At 36.1% G+C, this 22,460-nt stretch overlaps 1 protein-coding gene across 1 annotated transcript; it reads right to left on the reverse strand.

The window, feature by feature from the left end:
- Nucleotides 1-1,764: 1,764 nt before the first annotated feature.
- LOC100919762 (vomeronasal type-2 receptor 26-like) lies at nucleotides 1,765-17,203 on the reverse strand. Its single transcript, XM_031961715.1, has 5 exons — nucleotides 16,949-17,203; nucleotides 15,608-16,411; nucleotides 12,519-12,746; nucleotides 5,381-5,522; nucleotides 1,765-2,657 (listed from the first exon to the last, which is right to left on the reverse strand). Exons 1-5 carry the CDS (start codon nucleotides 17,201-17,203, stop codon nucleotides 1,765-1,767), a joined length of 2,322 nt encoding a protein of 773 aa, XP_031817575.1.
- Between the last annotated feature and the right edge of the window lie 5,257 nt (nucleotides 17,204-22,460).

Here is a 22,460-nt window from a genome sequence, read left to right on the forward strand (position 1 = left end):
TTGGGAATGAAATAAATCAGAGGCAAGAGGGAAGAGGAGAGAGATCAGAGAATGCAACTGCCTCTCTGTCTCCTTGCATTGTTATCTTCTCACATGAAGAGATCTATTCTGCTGGTCAGAATTAGATCCCCAGCAGCCACTAGCAGGTTGCTCCTGTTACAAAGTCTAATTGTAGCTCCAGTGTATTTGAATTGTCTTTTTTTTTTGTTTCTTGCAAAATATTCTCTATGATCTGTATGTTTCAAAATTTATCAATAATATTCCTATGTGCTTTCCACAAAGGATCTTGTTGAAGTGGTGATCAATGAATTTTTCCTATTTCTACTTTCCTCTTAGATTCTATCACTCCAAGACAATTTTCTTGAATTATTTCTTCCATTATTGTACTGAGATTCTTTTTTTTGGTAACAACTTTCAGGGAGTCCAATTATTCTTATATTTTCTCTTCTTGATCTGTTATTTTTGCTTAAAATGTTTCATATTCTGTTCTATGTTTTCATTCTTTATGATCTGTTTTGTTATGTCTTAGTCTCTCCTAGCTTCACTAGCTTCCCCTTGCCCAATTTTAATTTTTGAAGAGTTATTTTCATCTTTGAGACTCTGTATCTTCTTTTTAGTTGGATAACTTTCCCCCATAATCTTCTTGTTTTTCTTGGATGGTTTTTTTAAAAAAAGTTTTTCCCCAATATCTCTCATTTGATTTTTAGATTCCTTTTTTCATTTCCATAATTTATTTTTTCATTTCTTTCTGCTCAGAAAACCATTTCATTTAACTATTTGGGGATAGAACCCTTTTTATGGTCTTCTCTGTTCCCATAGTAAGTTTCTATGGTTCTTTCATCTTTGCTGGTTCTTTTTTTTTTTTTTTTAATAAGCGGTATTAGTATAAGTACCTCTAATCATGGGATGGTGCCTCAAGGTTCATTTCAGCTCCTCCCTCTGACCTGGAACCCCAAACCAAGAGCTCCTCCCTTCTGTAAGTGTTTGTAGCCAACAGTATCCCAGGCCTCTCTGCCACTGCACTTCAAATGTGCTGGTACCTTCATGCCCAGGGTTATAGGCTCTGCAGTAGAGCTGGGTCTGGCATTCCTAATCAGCCAAGTTTTGCTCAGTCTTCCTGGACTCAAACCCTGACACCTCAAGCAGTCCAGGAGATGAAAGTTTCTGTGGTTCCTGCTGAGGCTCAGCCATATCTAACTAGCCAGAGGGGTCCCCATTTGGCATTTCTGCCAAGCCAGCCTGGAAGTGTTTGCACATCACACAGGTTAATCCTGGCCTCAGGTCTTTCTTCAGATCTTCTCTAATTGTGTCATGAGGATTCCTGTTCTGCCCCAACTCTTCCCAATTGTTCAGGAGGTGCAAATTTGTTCTTTTTGTGGGGAAAATGGGGAAATAGGAAAGCTTGAAAGGTACCAACCTATTGCACCATCTTCCCCTAATCTTCCCCAGCATTGTTTTGCAATTTTGAAAAAACTACCACAGTGAATCGTGCCCAAGAAGTTTTTGTGAATTCCAAAAACCATCATCTGAATTGTTAAGTCGGATGCCAACAGCTGCATAAGTCAAATGATAGTTGTTCTGAGAAAATGAAATATAAGAATCGTGAAAAGTAGAGTGATAAAGGGTTCTTCTTTCCATTCAGAATAGTCTATAATATGAGTAGAAATATTTGTTCTAGAAGCTGATGAGTAAGAGTAATCTTATAAAATGAAAATTTAAATAGCTTGTATTAGAGGTATTTAATACAAAGCATAATACTTTGTATTAAAACTTCCTCTTTAAAGTTTTCTTGGTGTTCCTGTGGGGCTGCACAAGGATCACAAAGCATTTGGGAATAAAGATGCAGGCTAGCAAGCCAGTACTGGAGCTTAAGATGCAGAAGATCTCCACGGCCACCATCATCTTCCCCTTGGTGCTCTGGTACGTGGGGAGGAAGGAGACCCAGACACTGCAGAACACGAGCATGCTGAAGGTGATGAACTTGGCTTCGTTGAAAGTGTCAGGGAGATTTCTGGCAAAAAAGGCCACGGCGAAGCTTGCCAGGGCCAAGACTCCCATGTAACTCAGGACAAAATAGAAGGCAATGAGGGAGCCCTCATTGCACCCCAGGATGATGTACTCATGGTCAGAGTGTGTATCTGCCTCTGGGAATGGGGGAGAGAGCAGCAGCCAGATTGCACAGAGCATACCTTGTATCAAGGTGCAAAAGAGAACAAAATAAATGGGTGCTCTGGTTCCCACCCATTTCCTGCTCCTGCTGCCTGGTCTGGTGGCTCTGAAGGCCAGAACCACAATGATGGTTTTGGCCAAAATAGACGAGATCGCCACCGTGAACATGATTCCAAAGGTTGTTTGTTGAAGGAGACAATTCATTGCAGTTGGGCGGCCAATGAAGAGCAGAGAGCAGAGGAAGCAGAAGAAAAGGGAGATGAGGAGGATGTAGCTGAGATCCCGGTTATTGGCTCTGACTATGGGGGTGTTTTTGTGCCTCACAAAGACCCAGAGAACCAGAGTTGTGAGGAAAGAGAAACAAGCAGCTAGAGAAGCCAAGGTGATTCCCATGGGATCTTCATAGGCCAGGAAGGTCACTACTTTGGGGAGGCACTGATTCCTCTCCTGATTGGGATATTGATCTTCAGGGCATTTCACACACTGATCTGCATCTGAAGAGAACAAACCAAGTCTCAATATTTCAGCTACAGCAAAACTTCCCTTTCAGTGGGCCAATAATATTTGTAGGAAAATACAAATGGCTCCATCTGGTTCCATGGAGATTAGAATCTCATATCAGTGGATAGAACAAAAGACTTGGAAGACCTGAGTTTGAATTCTGGCTCACATAGCTTTGTGGCTTTTGATTAAGGATTAGTAAATTACCTTCTTTATACTTTAAGATCATAATCTGAAAATAGGGATAATAATTGCACCTACTTCACATAAATGGAAAGAGTTTGGCAAATCTTAAAATAGTAAGTAAATTTGAGTAATTGTGAGTTGTGACTGACTCTTTGTGATCACATTTGAGGTTTTCTTGGCAAAGATAATGGTTTTATTTGGTATTTCTTCTTCCAACCTATTTTTTTCCTGATGAGGAAGCTGAAGTAAACAAGGTTATTTGACTTGCCCTTAGTCACAAAGCTAGTAGGTGTTGAAGCCAAAATTGGACTCAAGAAGATGCCTTCCCTATTGCAAGCTTGGTGCTTCATCCTCTACTTCATCTACTAGATAGCCACTAGATACATGCTAGCATGTATATATATATATATAATATTCACAGAGTGCCTTTTAAACACGACATATTATTCTTAGTATCAACAACAACAAGAATTATAAATGTGATGGCTCCATGTCACAAAGTAAGGTAATCAATTTATTGCTGAATTCATTTCTTGGACTTGGACAATAATCTTTTTAAAGGATCTCCGTTAGAGAACTTGTAGCTCTCTGTTTTGTGGTTCCTTCTTTTTTTTTTTAAATTTATTTATTTAATAGCCTTTTATTTACAGGTTATATGCATGGGTAACTTTACAGCATTAACAATTGCCAAACCTCTTGTTCCAATTTTTCACCTTTTACCCCCCACCCCCTCCCCCAGATGGCAGGATGACCAGTAGATGTTAAATATATTAAAATATAAATTAGATACACAATAAGTATACATGACCAAACCGTTATTTTGCTGTACAAAAAGAATCAGACTCTGAAATATTGTACAATTAGCTTGTGAAGGAAATCAAAAATGCAGGTGGGCATAAATATAGGGATTGGGAGTTCAATGTAATGGTTTTTAGTCATCACCCAGAGTTCTTTCTCTGGGCGTAGCTGGTTCAGTTCATTACTGCTCCATTGGAAATGATTTGGTTGATCTCCTTGCTGAGGATGGCCAGGTCCATCAGAACTGGTCATCATATAGTATTGTTGAAGTTGAAGTATATAATGATCTCCTGGGCCTGCTCATTTCACTCAGCATCAGTTCGTGTAAGTCTCTCCAGGCCTTTCTGAAATCATCCTGTTGGTCATTTCTTACAGAACAATAATATTCCATAATATTCATATACCACAATTTATTCAGCCATTCTCCAACTGATGGGCATCCATTCAGTTTCCAGTTTCTAGCCACTACAAAGAGGGCTGTGTGGTTCCTTCTTACAATAAAATGATTCTGTTGTCCTGAATGCATTAGTTCTTCTAGCCTTCTTCTGCAATGTGTGGAGATATGCCCCCCCCACAATTTTTAAACATTTTAGTTGAGTGTCTTTCCTGTTGATGCTTAGCATATTGATGATCTATTTGTGACATAAAGTTTTCTGGGTTTTCCTTAGATGACCCTTGAGTTTTTTTTAGGCATCAGTTATAAATGGTGTAATGACAGGAATCAAAGAAACTGAACATGTTTAACCTGGAGAAGAGAATCTTCTGAAGGGACCTGACAGCTGGTGTGATCTATAGAAATCTATGGTATCTGGAAGAGGGACCAAAATTTCTCTGTTTGATACCAGAGGGCAAACCCCAAAACAAGCTGAGAATTGAGAAAACTCTACAGATTAAAGATGACTGCAAGATCTTTCTTCACAGAGATATTGTTCTTGTAGACATTGCTCTAGTTCTATTTTAATTTTATCCATTGTTATCCTTTTCTCTTTGTCAGAAGTAATTCCCCAAATTTTTGCCTACATGTCCAGGTTTGACAGGTTAAAGATTTTAAAATTTTACTTGCGTACTTCCATTTTGTGTTGAATAAGTTTAGATCTGGGCTTGAAACAGATCATTGTTATGTGAAACAAATGTCTACTAGAAAGGCAGGAAGTTTTCTGAGTAACAGAAGGGTTTGGGATAGGTAGATTGATGCTTCCTTGGCAACCATTGCATACCATATGAGATAAACATCCAGCAGAAACAGCTGAGCTAAATTGAAAAATTCACGGAATTGCAACTCAATACCCTGGCTGGAGTCCCAGCCCTTATCAATAACCATGTGTTGGTCACTTCATTTTTCTCTTCTCTTAAATTAGTAGGGAAGCATTTATATTACATCACTGCTGTCTTGATGGAAAAGACTCATTTGAAACACTTTATTCCTATATAGGTGTAAGAAATCTGTGTACATAGGCACACTTTTCAGAAATCTCTCCCTGAGCAATTGAGTATAGAGGAACTTGGCAAGAAATTCCTACTTTGTGGATCTCAAACCCTCATATCTCTCTAATGTTGATCACTTTGGACCTCCAATATTCTTGATCATTCTGACCTTTCTTCTAGACTTCTCTTGGCCTCTGGGTATCATATTCCAAAGATAATAAATTTCCTGTGCCTGACTGTAAGTAGGACACCCATTCAGCTTCAGTTGGTTGCCCTAAGTCCATGTTTGCTGAAGGTGAACATGTCCTCACAGGCTTACCTGTCTGGTTGGAAATGTGCCTCTCTGGGCAGGGATCACAGTTAAAACAGCAGACAGGCCTTCCCTCCTGGGCTTTCTTCTGGAATCCAGGACCACAGACTTTACCACATCTGGACTGAGGAGGCTGCACAGGGAAATAGCCAAAAGCTTTTGAGATAGTCATCCTGACAAAGTTTGGATCAATTTCTTTGCAAAAGGGACCCACATAACTAAAGGCCTGAGGAGTTGGATTTCTTCTCAACTATAGAAGACAGGATGCTATTAGGGTCAAAGCAACCTGGGTGAGGTTCTTTATTAAAACCAATGCAAAGAAATAGACAAAAAAACCCAATAGAATAGGAAAGATAAAAGATTTCACTAAGAAAATTGGAGCTACAAAGGAATAGTTTCATGCCAATATGGACATTATAAAAAAAACAAAATGTTACATATTTCATAGAAGCAGAACACAATGGAACTATATAAGGTACTATCATAAACAATAACCATAATGTTGTGGCTGCTCTAAAGAGTCAGATAACCTGGAGAATGAAATAATATGTTCCTTAGTAAGCATTGATAATAATAAGTCTAGTAGAAATAATAGAATTCTAGCCAAGCTATTTAAAACTCTGAAAGATGCGACTCTTACAATTCTGGACACTGTAGGACAATCAATTTGAAAATCACAATAATGGACATAGGATTGAAAAGATCAGTTTACATGTCAGTTCTAAAGATGGACAATTCCCAGACAATTCAAGTCACTGAGCAACTGCATTCATTTCACATGTTGGCAAGGTTATAATTAAGACCTTTCAAGTAAGGTTGCAACAGCAACCTGGTTTTCAAAAGAAATCGAGGAATTAGAGATCAAATTGCCAACATTCATAGGCTATGGATAATAGAAGAAGGTTTCAAAAAACCAACTAAATGCGCACTGCTTCATTTACATTGACCATGTTACTCATAACATGTGTGGCAAGTCCTCAAAGAGATGGAAGTACCAGATCATCCTACTGCAACCCAGGAACATGAATGTGGACCAAGAAAGATACAATTAAACATGCAACAGCTGATTGGTTTCAGATTGGAAAAAAGATTATGATCAGATTGTATACTTCCTCTTTATTTAATTTATATGTAGAATAAGTTATGAAAATAGCCTGACTGGACAAAAGAAAAGCTGGAATCAAGTTTTTCAGGAGAAATTTCAAAGGTCTCAGTTATGCAGACAATGCCTTTCTGATGAAAGAAAGGGAAAAAGAATTAAGAAACTTCTTCAAGGAAAATCAAATTATTAGTCTTAAAAATGAAAAGGGAGAACTTTCCACCAATGAAGAGGAAATTAGAGAAATAATTAGGAGTTACTTTGCCCAACTTTATACCAATAAATGTGATAGCCTAAGTGAAATGGATGAATAACTTCAAAAATAAAGGTTGCCCAGGTTAACAGAGGAGGAAGTAAATTGCTTACATAGTCCCATTTTAGAAAAAAAAATAGAACAAGCTATTAATCAATTCCCTAAGGAAAAACCCCAGGACCAAATGTATTTACATGTGAATTCTACCAAACATTTAAAGAACAATTAACTCCAATGCTATACAAGCTATTTGAAAAATAGGGAATGAAAGAGTCCTACCAAATTCCTTTTATGACACAGCCATGGTACTGATACCTAAACCAAGTAGGACAAAAACAGAGAAAGAAAATTATAGACCAATCTCTCTAATGAATATTGATGCAAAAATCTTAAATAGAATATTAGCAAAAAGATTACAGAAAATCATCCCCAGGATAATACACCATGACCAAGTAGGATTTATACCAGGAATGCAGGGCTGGTTCAGTATTAGGAAAACTATTAGCGTAATTGACTATATCAATAACCAAATTAACAAAAACCATATGATCATCTCAATAGATGCAGAAAAAGCATTTGATAAAATCCAGCATCCATTCCTAATAAAAAACACTTGAGAAGGTAGGAATAAATGACTTTTCCTTAAAATAGTCAGGAGCATATGTTTAAAACCATCAGTAAGCATCATATATAATGAGGAAAAACTGGAAACTTTCCCAGTAAGATCAGGAGTGAAGCAAGGTTGTCCACTGCCACCATTACTATTTAGGCAATAAGAGATGAAAAAGAGATTAAAAGAATTAGAGTAGGTAATGAGGAAACCAAATTATCACTCTTTGCAGATGATATGATGGTGTACTTAGAAAACTCCAGATATTCTACTAAAAGGCTGCTAGAAATAGACCACAACTTTAGCAAATTTGCAGGATACAAAATAAATCCACATAAATTATCAGCATTTTATACCTCACTAACAAAATCCAACAGCAAGCGATAAAAAGAGAAAGTCCATTTAAAATAACTGCCAATAGTATAAAATATTTGGGGATTTATCTGCCAAGGAACTATATAAGTAAAACTACAAAACACTTTCCACCCAAATAAAGTCAGATCTAAACAACTGGAAAAATATTAAGTGCTCTTGGATAGGTTGAGTGAATATAATAAAGATGACAATACTCCCTAAACTAATCTATTTATTTAGCGCTATATCAAACTCCCAAGAAACTATTTTAATGACCTAGAAAAAATAACAACTAAATTCATCTGGAAGAACAAAAGATCAAGAATTTCAAAGGAACTAATGAAAAAGATCAAATGAAGGTGGCCTAGATGTACCAAATCTAAAACTATATTATACAGCAGCAGTCACCAAAACCATTTGGTTTTGGCTAAGAAATAGACTAGTTGATCAGTAGAATAGGTTAGGCTCACAGGACAAAATAGTCAATAACTATAGCAATCTAGTGTTTGACAAACCCAAAGACCCCAGCTTTTGGGATAAGAATTCATTATTTGACAAAAACTGCTGGGAAAATTAGAAATTTATATGGCAGAAACTAGGCATTGACTCACACTTAATGACGTACACCAAGATAAGATCAAAATGGGTTCATGATTGAGGCATAAAGAACGAGATTATAAACAAAGTAGAGGAACATAGCATAGTTTACCTCTCAGACTTGTGGAGAAGGAAGGAATTTGAGACCAAAGAAGAACTAGAGATCATTATTGATCACAAAATAGAAAATGTTGATTATATTAAGTTTAAAAAGTTTTTGTGCAAACAAAACTAATGCAGACAAGATTAGAAATGAAGCAATAAGCTGGGAAACATTTTTACATTCAGGGGTTCTGATGAAAGCCTCATTTCCAAACTATATAGAGAATTGACTCTATAAGAAATCAAGTCACTCTCCAATTGATAAACAGTCAAAGGATAGGAACAGACAATTTTCAAATGAAAAAATTGAAACTATTTCTAATCATATGAAAAACTGCTCCAAACCATTATTGATCAGAGAAATGCAAATTAAGACAACTCTGAGATACTACTACACACCTCTCAGATTGGCTAAGATGACAGGAAAAGATAATGATGAATGTTGGAGGGGATGTGGGAAAACTGGAACACTGATTCATAGTTGGTGGAATTGTGAACAAATCCAACCATTGTGGGGACTTTGGAACTATGCTCAAAAAGTTATCAAACTGTGTATACCCTTTGATCCAGCAGTGGTTCCACTGGGCTTATATCCCAAAGAGATCTTAAAGAAGGGAAAGGAACCTGTATGTGCAAAAATGTTTATGGCAACCCTCTTTGTAGTGGCCAGAAACTGGAAACTGAATGGATGCCCATCAATTGGAGAATGGCTGAATAAGTTGTAGTATAGGAATGCTATGGAATATTATTGTTATGTAAGAAACAACCAGTAGGATGATTTCAGAAAATCCTGGAGAGACTTACATGAACTGATGCTATGTGAAATGAACAGAACCAGGAGATCATTATACATGGCAACAACAAGACTATACGATGATCAATTCTGATGCGCGTGGCTCTCTTCAACAATGAGATGATCCAAATCAGTTCCAATTGTGCAGTAATGAAGAGGGTCAGCTATACCCAGCAAAAGAACTATGAGAAATGAGTGTGGACCACAACATAGCACTTCCACTCTTTCTATTATTGTCTGCTTTCATTCTAGTTTGCCTTCTCAGATTATTTTTACCTTCTTTCTAAATCCGGTTTTTCTTATGCAGCAAGATAATTGTATAAATATGTATACATATATCATATTTAGCATATACTTTAACAGATTTTAAAAAAAAGACCTCTTCATTAGAGTGAGAAAACTGCCTTGAAGCTCAATAAGTTATCAAACAACTAACTAAAACTCAAGATCTTTATAACTAGTTCATTTCTTTTCAAATAGGGAGATAAAAATGGAACATATTTCATGTGCCTTGGCTCAAAAATTGCTATAGATGATAACCATTATGATGACCTTAAAAGAGGCTTCCTGCTTGGAAAGAAAAATCTAGATAGTATTTAACAAGCAGAGATATTACCTTCTTAGCAAAAGTCTGTATACATACGGTTGTATTTTTCCCCCAGAAACAATGTATGACATGAGAACGGAACTATAAAGAAAACAACACTACAAAAAAGACATTTTTAATCATGATGCAAAGAAGATTTTTGGAAGTCCTTGGGACAACAAAAACATCAAATTGGTCAATACTTAAAAACTTAATTGCAGTTATTTACTTGGAATTTCAAATAATGAAGGGAAGCTACATACTGAGAGATTCATTAAAAGCATTCCTGACATCATGAAATATTAAGTCAAAAAGGAGAAAGGGATTGCAGAGGATGAGATGGATGAATAATGTCATGGAAAAAATTCTAAAATTGGTTCAACTTGAGAGATAGGGGAGAATAGAAGGGCTTGGTGTTCTACATTCCATGGGCTCACAAATGCTTGGATAAGACTGAGTGATTGAACCACAGAGTTTGGAGTTATGATCTGTTCATTACAAGATTTAAAAATCTTCTGGGGAGGGAAAAATGCTAATGATCACAATTCTTTACCAACAGAGACTTTACCTAAGACCCTTTAGTACAATGTATTTGAGAAGTATTAAAAAAAAGATGATGGAGCCATTTCCAAAGTCACTAAAGAATTTATTTGAGTTTTAAAACTGGAGACTTTGTGAAACACACTCCAGTGGATTTCCTCAGGACAACAAATACTGAAATTCCTTCCATGTGTGTTGTGTGGATGGAAAGTGTAAAGTTATGTTTCACTTAATATTCCTCCCACTTAAAAGTGATCACCTTTATTAAATAAAAACATTATGACATTGATTCGATGTATGGACTGAGTATGGACAGTATTTATCTGTTTTCTTGATTCTCTTACATCCCTTGTTGTAGTGAGCTTTCTATAGCTCCCACATTGGGGTGTCAAAATATACCATCCGGACTAGCTCTCTGGAGGATCTTGGGACCAATCCAAGTCCTTGATCTTAGTGGTTGAGTGATGAGGCAGGGACCCACATGGATGGTTAAGCACGGAGTCCCTTTATTTCAAGTTCTCTCAGCCTTAAACACCTTAGTACAATTGCATCACTACAGCACACTTAGCATTGCTAACTATAGTACCATTACATCATCATAGTACACAGCTCATGTGCTAACTATAAGCACCTTGCTATTAATTTGTAAATGCCTCTTTTACTGCAAGTATCTCTGTTTCAAGGTTGTCACACACACACTTCTCAGGAAGGGTGAGATGCCCCAAGAGAAGATGAAAGCTGAACCAGACATTGTCACCAGGTTTCCTCTAGACTGAAGGGGCTTATACCTCACCAAGAGTTCCCCTACTGTCTGTGGCTCTCCACATTGTTTTTAGGAATTTAGGAATTATTGCAGAAATAAAAATTTTGAGTGAATAGTAGTGGAGAAGCTGGAGCAAGCTTGATATTCCAACATGCCTGTCACGAGAAAAGTCAAGACTGCATTGTTGCAGAGAAGGGAGAAGTCAGGAGGATCATCAGTTCTATACAATTTTGGAGGAAAAACCCTAGTGTGAGGGAAGTCCTGGGAAAATGTCAGCTCCTTCTCCAAATTCCACTACCTCCTTATTAACAGAAAGTATAAATACTTTTTGGTTATCCAAATATTTTCCAAGAACCTTTTAAGAATTCAATCCCAAAGAGACTAGTGATATAAAATAAAGTTGGGAGAGGGTCCCACTAAGCCTAAATTTGAAATTTTTTCCTAGCCACACATTCAGAGAAATTATATTTTAGTTTATAATTTTTTGTCTAAAACCAAGAAAAAGAGGCCATATGAGAAGGATATTGATGTTATTTTTTATGTCCACAAACATTGAACCAAGTACCTAACAAATTCTTTTTTGAATGTATACAAGAATAAATGAATGAGAAAGGAATTGTATTTTATAAGAAAAAAGATAAATCTCCATCAGCCCTAGACTTCTAATTTTGATAAAACTTACATTCCCTAACTTGTTTACCCTCATCACTATAAAACTAAGCTGTTAATACTAATTTGATCAGGTATTTTGGCCTATTTCATGATACTAAAATTTTAGATTTCTCAAACTTCCTTTGTTGACTCTGTATTTTCTTTTAATTGTGTCATTGCCTATACAAGGTAAAGAATCCAGCTAGCAGAAGGAGTTGGTATATATATATATATATATATATATATATATATATGAATGTGTAACATGATATAACATAGAAATAAGAAAATCGTTCCCCATTAGTGGGGTCTAAAGCTAGAATTTTGTTCTAGAGTTCCAAAGTCTTTAGAGCCCAGATGTCAATCAGGCCATTGCCATAGCTTAGAAACCTTACTTGAGTTTAGCACCAAATGACCAAGAAGCTTTAATCTAATCTAATAAAATTGACTAACTAGTCAATTAATCTAAAGGAAGTCCCAGAATGTTCATGCTTCATTCTCCCTTGGATGATATGAACCAGATGATTCTCCTGCTTCCCCACCTATGCACTTAACTATTTCATGGACTCTTCACCCAAAGGTGTATGTGTCCTGGGGCCTTTTTCTTTACCATAGTTTGAATAAATTCATCACCCAAAAAAACACCTCAATTTGCAAGCTGTTTCCTTCAAGCAAATTTTGTAGCATATGCCTCAGGTTTGAAAATGCTAGTTACATTTCTGATGGGCTATTTTCTTATGTTTACAGATTTCATAAAACCAATATTTTAATCATTCTTTACATTTTTATTCTTTGAGGGCCACATTATGGCCTTCTCTTGGATGGTGAAATCTTGGCCAAGTGGAGCTTGAGGACTAAACTCTCCCACTTTTATTAGGACTTCAGTATCATTTCTAAAGGTCACATAGTTGAGAATATCATAGTTTGCCACAGAGTTCCTCTTCTTATCCAAGACCACCAGTTTCCCAGCACTAGTGTTAAACTGGACGTTCTTCAAAAAAGAATGGAACTGAAAGTGAAGAAAATTAGTTGAAAGTTAGCCATATATTCTCTCAGGGTTGTTTCCTAGTTCTGTGCTGCTTACATTTTCTTCAATGTCTTGGAATGAGGAGGGATGGTATACTCCTAAGATTTTTCAATTGTCACAGAATTGGGACGGATTGCTAATAAATTGGATAACCGAACCAAGAACTCAGCTGTTCTCTCCAGGGTAGAAGATTGAGCCAAATCTCAAGCTAGAAGTAGGAATTTTTCAACCTGCTAAAAAACCCCAGAAAAGCTTTTTCTCTGTTTGATGAGAGTGGGTTTAGGAAGAAAGGTACAAAGAGAGAGCAGATAGTATTGTTTAGAGTAGGTAGGGTACTACAGAGTTCACCCATATAATTAATTAGACTGCTTCCAATACAATCCTACAAGCCTTTATAACCATTAAGTCTCCACTCTATTCAAGGCATTGAACTGAGTGCTCAAGGTATAAAATGAAAATAATAACTCCTTGCCCTCAAGGTGCTTACAATCCTCTGGACAATACATCATTGAATCAGAAAAATAAATATAATATGATTCCATGAAAAAAATACTAACAAATTAGAAGGGAAAGAATAAGTATTACTGTAGCTATTCTCTATATCAATGCATTTTTCATATATACTTTTTTTTTTTACCAATATTATCTGATATAAGAAGAGTATTGAAAAAGGATGTTTAAGTGAGAGCACAGAATCTGAACCTACAGGCAAGCTAAAGATTCTGTGAGCCATAAGTGAGGTAGCAATGTGGTTTGGGCTTAAGTGCCTGTATAAAATTATGGAGCTGGATGATATGATCTTAATTCAGAGTACATCCATTTGGGCAGTTTTGTTGAAACATAAACTGTTAAAGAGATAGAGTGTGAAATTAGCTTGGAAATCTGAATCATAGAGTACAAGACTTTTAATTCCAAGCTGAGGATAATTTTTAGAAGACATAAGAATCTGTTTATTGGTTCCTCACTATGAATATATTATCATATTGGATTAGGAGAGGGACATTTAAAATTTTTTAATAAGTATTTTATTTTTTCCAAATAGATGCAAAAATAGTTATTTACCTTTGCAAATCTTGTGTTTCAAATTTCTCTCTCACTGATCTCCCTTGTCCCCAAAACGGCAATCAGGTTTTTATAAGTTAAATATATGCAGTTCTTTAAACATATTGACAAAATGTGTTGTTCTTTAGGACATTATTTTGCTGATATTTGGCTTCTTTCCCTAACTTTCTTGTATTTATATTTTGTTTTATATATTTTTATATTTATTTTGTATATATAGGTAAAATATGTGTATGTATATAATATATGAAGCATTTATTCTGTAAATATATATAATTATATATGTCTGTATAAAATATGCATATATATATATATATATATACACACACATACTTTTATGTTGCCTCTTCTAATGTCAAGTTTTTTAGACTAATGAGATTTTTAATCTTTGAGTTCCTATCTCTAACGTATATGATAATACTTTTCTTTTGGTAGAACCATTCTAAATGCCTATTAGTAGATTGGTTGGCAGCTCAATAAATGATAAGTTGGAGATAGAAGAAACAAAAATCTAAGAGCACAGTTAAGATGCTTTTCATTCAAGAAGCACCTATTAAGTGCCTCCCAAGTAGCCTAGACATCATGATAGTGCTGGAAACTAAAGACAAAATAAATACAATCCCTTTTCTGAAGGAGCTTGTATTTTAGAAAAGTCAATATATAAATCCTTGTTTTGAGATTTAACATTCCATGTTAAAATTTACATTGAAAGGATCAACCAGATGGTGCAGTAGCTAGAGACTGGACTGGAATCTGGAAAACCTGAGTTTAAATCAGCCTCAGACAGTTGACACTTACTAGCTGTCACCCTGGGCAAGTCACTTAATTCTGGTTGTCTTGCAAAAGAAAAAAAAAAGAAACATGTTAGCTCTAAAGCTGGAAAAGACCTCAAAGGCTATGTTATTTGATTTTATTTCCTAAGAAAGTCAATTCACTTGATTTTCACTTGAGGTTCAATGGCAACTGAGGAATAAGTTTCAGAGGCAGGATTTGAATTCAGCATGTCTGATTAGAACAAGAGTTCTCTCCATTGTACTAGGCTGCCATGAAATAACTAAAACTTCCAGGGTAACATAAAAGCCTGGTTCTGATTTCCTCAGCCATTGGTGGAGGAATATCACCTGTACTGTTGATGCTCCTTCCCTTACATTTCTTTGTCAAAGACCTCAGGAACCGGTTGATCTGGATTCTCACTCCTGCATCCTGTCACGGGATCTGAACTGATCCTAATTTTTTAAATAATATCTTTTTATTTAAAAAAATACATGCAAAACTAGCTTTCAACATTCACCCTTGCAAAGCCTTGTAGTAAAAAAACTTTTTCTCCCTCTCTTCTCCCTGTCCCTCTCCTCTAGACAGTAAGTAATCCAGTATATGTTAAACATATCAATTCTACACATATTTCCACATTATCATGCTATACAAGAAAAATTAATGAAAAAATGAGGGAAAACAAAAGCAAACGAACAACAAAAAAGGATAAAAATATTATGTTGTGATCCACACTCAGTCCCCATAGTTCTCTCTCTGAATGCAAATGGCTCTCTCCATCAGGGGTCTATTGGAAGTGACCTGTATTACCTCATTGTTGAAAAAAACTATGTCCATCGGAATTGATGATCCTAATTCTGAAATGACTAGAAATGAGATGAAATATTCTGAGTCTGTTGTGAAGATCTAACCCACTGACAAAAGAGGTCTAATCCCTTATCTCTTTTCTAAATATTGCAGGTCCAGAATCAGAGACTTGGGTGTCACTGTTATGAAGGCGGGAACCTTACCTTCTGGGGGGAAACAATCCTGTTGTCTCCATCTGTACTGGATTCCATTTCTGATCTCATCAAGAACATTTCATGAAGGGCCCAGGCCACAGCATACACAGCAGTGTAGACAGTGTAACTCTGGTCAGACATAGTGATGTCTAAATAGCTCAAATGCAGTGTGTCTAAAGAAGCATTTGGTGAACAGACCCTTTCACCTTCCTTTCCATGTTTATTTGGACACCCAAAAGCTGTGTTCCAAAAGTTCTTAAGGAAATTATCCTCTGGGTATCTGGCAGGGTTAACAGTTTTCAGAAAATGTTTGAACCCAAGAATCCTACTTGTCTGAGCTGAAAATATCAGAGCCCCATGGAAATTATTAAAATAGATATAACCAGGATTTTTGGAAATATCCCAGTGACTGGTAGTGATCCACACTTTTCTTACAAGGATATAAGGATGTATCGTAAATATCAGGCTCAGAAATGAATTTGTATCTCCATAAATGACAAGCACATTTGCTGCATTAAGAAGTATCCTGAATACAAAATCTTCATACAATTCTTTTTTTAATGACTGACTAGTAGAGATCTTTTCTATAAAGGCCACACAGACATCATTTCTGGCCATTTCTTCTTGAAGGTCCCTGAGGAATTTCTCACTTCTTGAATCATCCGAGGCAACAAGGCCCACCCAGGTCCATTTGAAATGCAGCATTAACTTGACCATGCCAAGGGGAAGAGAAGTGTCACTGGGGGCCATTTGATAAACAGAAGGAAACTGAAGTGAGTCACTTATGAGTGGATCAAAGAGACCATAGCTGATCTGAAAAGGAACCAAACAGGGGTATTTTTCAGTTTGGTGCATTTACTGTAAAAAATATTCTCCCTCCCCACTCCATGTGAATCTTGTCTCCTCATCTTCATCTATCTAGAATAGACTCATTGTTCATCTCTTCCTGGTAAAGTATTTTTGATCATATAGAACTCCACTTAAGAATCATCTCCTTCATCAAACCTGCCCTAGCTGAAGCCTGTTCTGTCTTTTTACTTGCTTGTATCTCCACCATTGAACCTAGGCACTAGCAAATATTAGATTCTTAATAAATATTTCCAAGATTTAATTTCATGATTTTTTAAAGTCTGTTGGTCAAATTGTGCTACATCCTACATGATGAAGCTAATAAATCTGATGTCCTCAAAATCTGTATTTTTTTTTCATCTCTGAGAGTCAATAAAAATGTAAAATAGATACCAGAATTCCCCAAGGATATTTGATATTTGTATTTCAAGTGGCAGACCCTCCCAGGCCTGCCTCTGCCCTCCAACAAGCATAAGCTAAATTAAGCCTCTGATTTCCTACCTGTGGGAGCTTATAGAGCTCCAGAAGAGTTCCCATGGAGAAAGTTGTTTCAGAAGTGGCTCCTCCAATGACCACTACAGACTTTCTCTGCCTCTCACAGCTGTAATTTGGAACGGTCTGTCCCTGGCCTGACAGCCACATGAGGGAACTCTCCAAGGTCCTCTCATCATTGTGATAAGCATTGTAGATGTGAAATCCCAAAGAAATGTTGGGCAAGAGATTTGGGTTGCTGTTGATTTCTTCTATGGCAAACATAAAAGCCAGGACTTGATAATAGTGTTTGAGCAGCCAGCTGCAGTAAGAGGGAGATTATCAGGGACAAGGAATATGTACAGTTCTGCCAACCCTGAAAAGAATTTGGAAATTTTCCAAAAAAAGAATTTCCTCATTTTATGAAGGTCTATTTTTAAGTCAAACTATCTTTTTATTTTCTTTGTAATCATATTATTATATTCTGAATATTTCATTCTTTTGCTAGCAATATCTCAGTTACCAAAGGTTTTACCAGCTTTGTTGTATCTGGGCCTGAGGGTATCAGGATCTATACCAGAGATTTCCTTCCACTTCCATTCAGAATTGTCACCACATTTAAACCACCACAGAAGCTATCAGCCCCTAGTTCTTTTCCAAATATCATAAGCAATTCTTCTAAGAACTACCAAATTCTTTAGATAAATGAGACAAAATTACATAAATTCTCAAAAAAAAATGGAGCAATAAAAAAATCAAAAAATAAGACAAGCAATTTTGGGAAAACTGGACATCAATTTGATAGAAATAGATCCTTCACCTGATTTTATTAATTATTAGAATTAATATTAATGTTTTGATATCTAAAAATAGATACATAATTTTTAATTTATTTTTATTATCATAGTTTTTTATTTACAAAACATATGCATGGATAATTTTTCAACATTGACCCTTGCAAAACCTTCTGTTTCAAATTTTCCCCTCCTTCCCCCCACCATCTCCCCTAAATGGCAGATAGTCCAATACATGTTAAATATGTTAAAATATATGTTAAATCCAATATATGCATACATATTTATACAATTAAATAGATATGTAATTAAGATATCAAAACCATTATAAAAATCGAGGGCCTAAGGAAGAAATTACTTTTGAATTTTGAAAAGAATTTATGACCAAAGAGGGCATATAGAAAAGAAGTTAATATAGAAATTTTAGCTTATTTAAAATTTAAAATAAATCTTTTTTTGCCCCACACAAATCCCATGAAATTAGGATTAGAAGCCAAAGAATTAAGTGGAAAATTGTTTTTTATTATACTTCTTTTTAAAAAGCTCTAATTACCAAAATATAAAAGGAATTGTTTCATGTTTTAAAAACTAGTGCCATTATCCATTTGAAGAACTGTCAAAGAATTTAAATAGTTATCAAGGTAAGAAATTCAAGGTATCTTGAATTTATGAAAAAATGTTCCAAATAACAAATAATTATGGTAATAAAAAGAAAACAAATTCTGAATCTCAACTTCACACCTATCAAATTATTACCAGATTACAAATAATTACCAGAAAAGAGAGAAATAGTGAAATCTGAAAAGGGAAAAAAAATCACATTATTGTACTGTTGATGGAACTATTAATTGTTTTATCATTCTGGAAAGCAATTTCTATCTATGGTCAAAATATTTTTGAGTTTTATATAAGTAGTTCTTCAAAGAATTTAAAAAATAAAGCGAGAAAGAAAACAATGGCATTTCTTTCTGTAATGGCAAAGATCTGGACATGAAAGAGCTGCCTTTTCATTATGGAATGGCTAAGTATATGATGATATGTAGATCTAATTTAACCATTATTCTGCTGAAAATGAAGCAATATAATTTCATGGAAACATCACGTAATGTGTAAGAGATAGAAAAATAAAAAGGACATTTTATACTTTAACAGAAATAATGTAAAAACAAAAATCTCCAGAACACTTAAGAACAATGATTGCAAAAGACTGATTATGTAGAAGGTACTGATATCATTATAGAAAGCTGATGGACATGATGTACAAAATAACACATTCATTTGAGATTTGGCCATTCTGGGAATTTTTTTTTCTTGATTATGCTTAATTATTACAAGGAATTTTCTTTTTTTCAATAGAAAGTGATATAGAGAAAAAATGCTTGATAATTGAAAAAGTTATTTTTTTAAAAATCAAACAAACACTTACTGATAGTCTTCATTATTGTATTGAGGATGAAACCAGAACATTTTCCAATAATTAAGTTCGTGCATTTTATTTATGAGTAAAGGAAAAAATCCTCCAACAACAAGATCCCCATCTCTGAAGTATGTGGGGCTAAAAGACCTTTCTAGGCGGCATGGAATCCCTTGCTCCGTGCCCACAGACAATGGCAGCTGCAAAAGCAGGAAGAAAAGCCTGAAGAACATCAGGGAGACTGTTCTCCAACTCCTAACCAAGGTGCACCTGCTTTTTAGACAAGTTTCTGATGTGCTATTTTGGAAGCAGGGCAATAGCAGCTGCAGGAGCTTCAGGTGTCTTGGGAAGAGAAAATTTTCCTGCAGAAGAACAGTTTCTTTCTTGAGCAACTGTTCAAGCTTTGCTCTGACCCTCATAGTTTTGAGACAGAATGTAATATGGCTCTGGCGCATATCTAAGAGAGAGACATTGCTGACCAGGCCAGAGAGTATTTATAGGGATCATTAGTCTTGGCTAAAGGATCATTGAAATGTCCTTGCTGATCTATGTGGCTAGGATCCTCTGTTTGCATCTCTCTACCCAGGAGAGAAAACTTAGTCTATGATGGACTCTTGGGACCATTGCTGCTTGCAACTCTGCACCTGTGTCCCTGTGTTTGAGCGAAAAATTTGTTTTTCTCAGTCCTCCTTCCCATCTTCTCTGTTCTCAGCACTGACAATTGGTATCAAGCGAGTAGTAGCCCCAGTAACATCTCCAGAAGCAAGAGAATTTCATAACATGTCAGAACCTATGTAGGAACTTGGATAACTGCTCTGGTGCATCAGAGTAGTGTCCATGACAGGTGACAAGGTCAGAAAGTGGTCCTGACTGAGTGACCAAGCTTTAGGTGATTTCAACTTCTTTCCCCCATATCTTTAAATCAGGAAGCCATGCAGCCTGGGATTATTCTCTATATAACGTTCTGACATATGTCCTGGACCAAGTATTTTTTCACTAGTTTTTCTAGCAGCACATAGAAAATTGTTTTTGGCACTTATTGTCTCACAATTCTCTCCACTTGGTGCCTTGGAGGGTGATTTCTAACAAGTTCTGCTACAGAAGAATTCATCTTTTATTCCAGTAGTCACTTAATATTCAGTCCCTCAAGTCAATGCCTGCCTACTTTTGAACCAAGCATCATTTCTTAATTCTGTCCTTAAAACACAAGTCCATATGATGTCATTCCAGTTATATAAGAGCCATAAAAATATAGCTCTTTGAAGATCAGTGATACAATGAAATGACTCAATTGAACTTGTGATAATTTATTAACAACTTATTACGGTAACGGCAGATGGATTGTTTTCTATGGAGAAGACTTCATACCAATGAAATTACATTAGGAATAGTGTCTAATCCTAAATTGAATAGCCCTGAGAATCCAAAAATGAAAATTCCAATATTTCCTTCCCCAAAGGAGTTTTCATTTTACTGTGAACAAAGCTGTAAGAAAAAAGCAGATACTTTTCCCACTTGGATCCATGCTCAGGCTTGAAGTTTCATGCCAATGGCTAGGAAGGCCACACCAAGTTGTTTCATATATTTTCCAACTACACTGAGTGGGAATTCTCTTCCACTAAAGCTGTGGAAGTGCTCACAATATTTAGTCTCAGGAGTCATGTGACTGCATAGTTTTGATGAGGAATCTTGTACTCCTTGTAGCCGAACGTACCTTTTTTTACAAAGCAAGATGGAATAACTAATATAATGATAAATCAAATGGACAGGAGAAAAATCTGTGCAAAGTGGAAAAAGGGGAGAGCAAAAAAGGGAAGAAAGGACAGAAAATTAGAAAGAAAATGAGAAGGAATAGAAGAAAGTAGGAAAGTAACAGAATAATGATTGTGATGATGACACTAATGTTGAGAATAAAGATATAGAAGAAAGGGGAGAAGGAGGAGCTTAAAAAGAGAAACAGGAAGGAAAAAGTAAAGATGAAATGATTTATATTTCTACAGCAGTTCTTTTGTATTGGGTTTATTCCATAAGAATCCAGTAACTTAATTTGGCTATCATCATTTTTATTTAAAAGACAAAATAACTAAGGCACAAAAGCAGGAAAGAACTTGTCCATGTTTTCAGTTAGTTGGTTGTTGTCCTTCACACTTGAAGAGAACCAAAATGACAACACTATGTTAGAGTCAAGTTACAGTGTGTCTGACTGTGGCTGATCAGACCAATATGAGCTCAGAAAGCTCTGCCACAGGTCAGACACAAAGAGTCCCCATGAACACTCTGTGTGGTTTCTCTAATTTTGTGCATCTCATGTCTCTTTTGGGATAATTCAGTTCTGCTTTGCTCATAGAACATAGCACCTTCTCTGAAGGCCCTCCATGCTGGGTAGTCTTTTACTAATATCTCCCATGTCATAGCATAGATTCTATGAGAAACCTTGAGAGTGTCTTTGTATACCTTTTTGCTGACTACCTTGTGAGCACTTGCCTTGTGTGAGTTCTCTATAAAATAATCTTTTTGGTAAGCGTGCATTTGGTATTTGAACAATGTGGCCAGCCTAATGGAATTGAGCAGTAGAGTTGGAATGGTGGGAAGTTCAGTTTGAGAAAGGACCTCAGTATCTGGTATCTTATCCTGCCAGTGATCTTCACAATCTTTCTAAGACAATTCAAATGGAAGGAACTCAGTTTCCTTAAATTCCCCAAGTTTCTTAAGTATATAACAATGAAGTCAGCACATCACCTCTGTAGATCTTCCGTTTGGTAGCCAGTCTAAATGCTTTCCTCTCCCACACTTTCCTTTGGAGCCTCCCAAACACTGAGCTAGCTCTTGGCAATTGGCAATGCATGTCTCAATCTCATTATCAATGTGGACTTCCCTGAAAAATATACTGCCAAGGGAAGAGAAGTCATCTACAGCATTCAAACTTCCCCATTTACTGTAACTGATGATTCCACATATGGATGTTGCAGTGCTGGCTGAGGGAGGGCCTACATTTTCTTTGTCTTAATTGTTAGGCAAAAATTAGCACAAGAAGAGAATTGATTCATACTTTGTTGCATCTCTGCTTCAGGAACTGCATTGAGTGCCCAATCATCTGCAAACACAAAATTAAGCACCAACATTCCCTTCAGTTTAGTTTTGGCTTGTAGATTTTCAAGTTGAAGAATTTGCCCTCAGGGCAATATCTGACTTTAATTCCATGTTTGTCTTCATTGAAGGCACTTGACAGCATGGCTGAAAACATCATGCTAAAAAGCACAGGAATGAGCACATGGCCTTGTGACTGGGAAAAGTTGAGAGCATTGTCCAGTGTCTACAACCCAAGCAATCATGC

Source organism: Sarcophilus harrisii, chromosome 3, assembly GCF_902635505.1.
Source record: "Sarcophilus harrisii chromosome 3, mSarHar1.11, whole genome shotgun sequence".
NCBI lineage: Eukaryota > Metazoa > Chordata > Mammalia > Dasyuromorphia > Dasyuridae > Sarcophilus > Sarcophilus harrisii.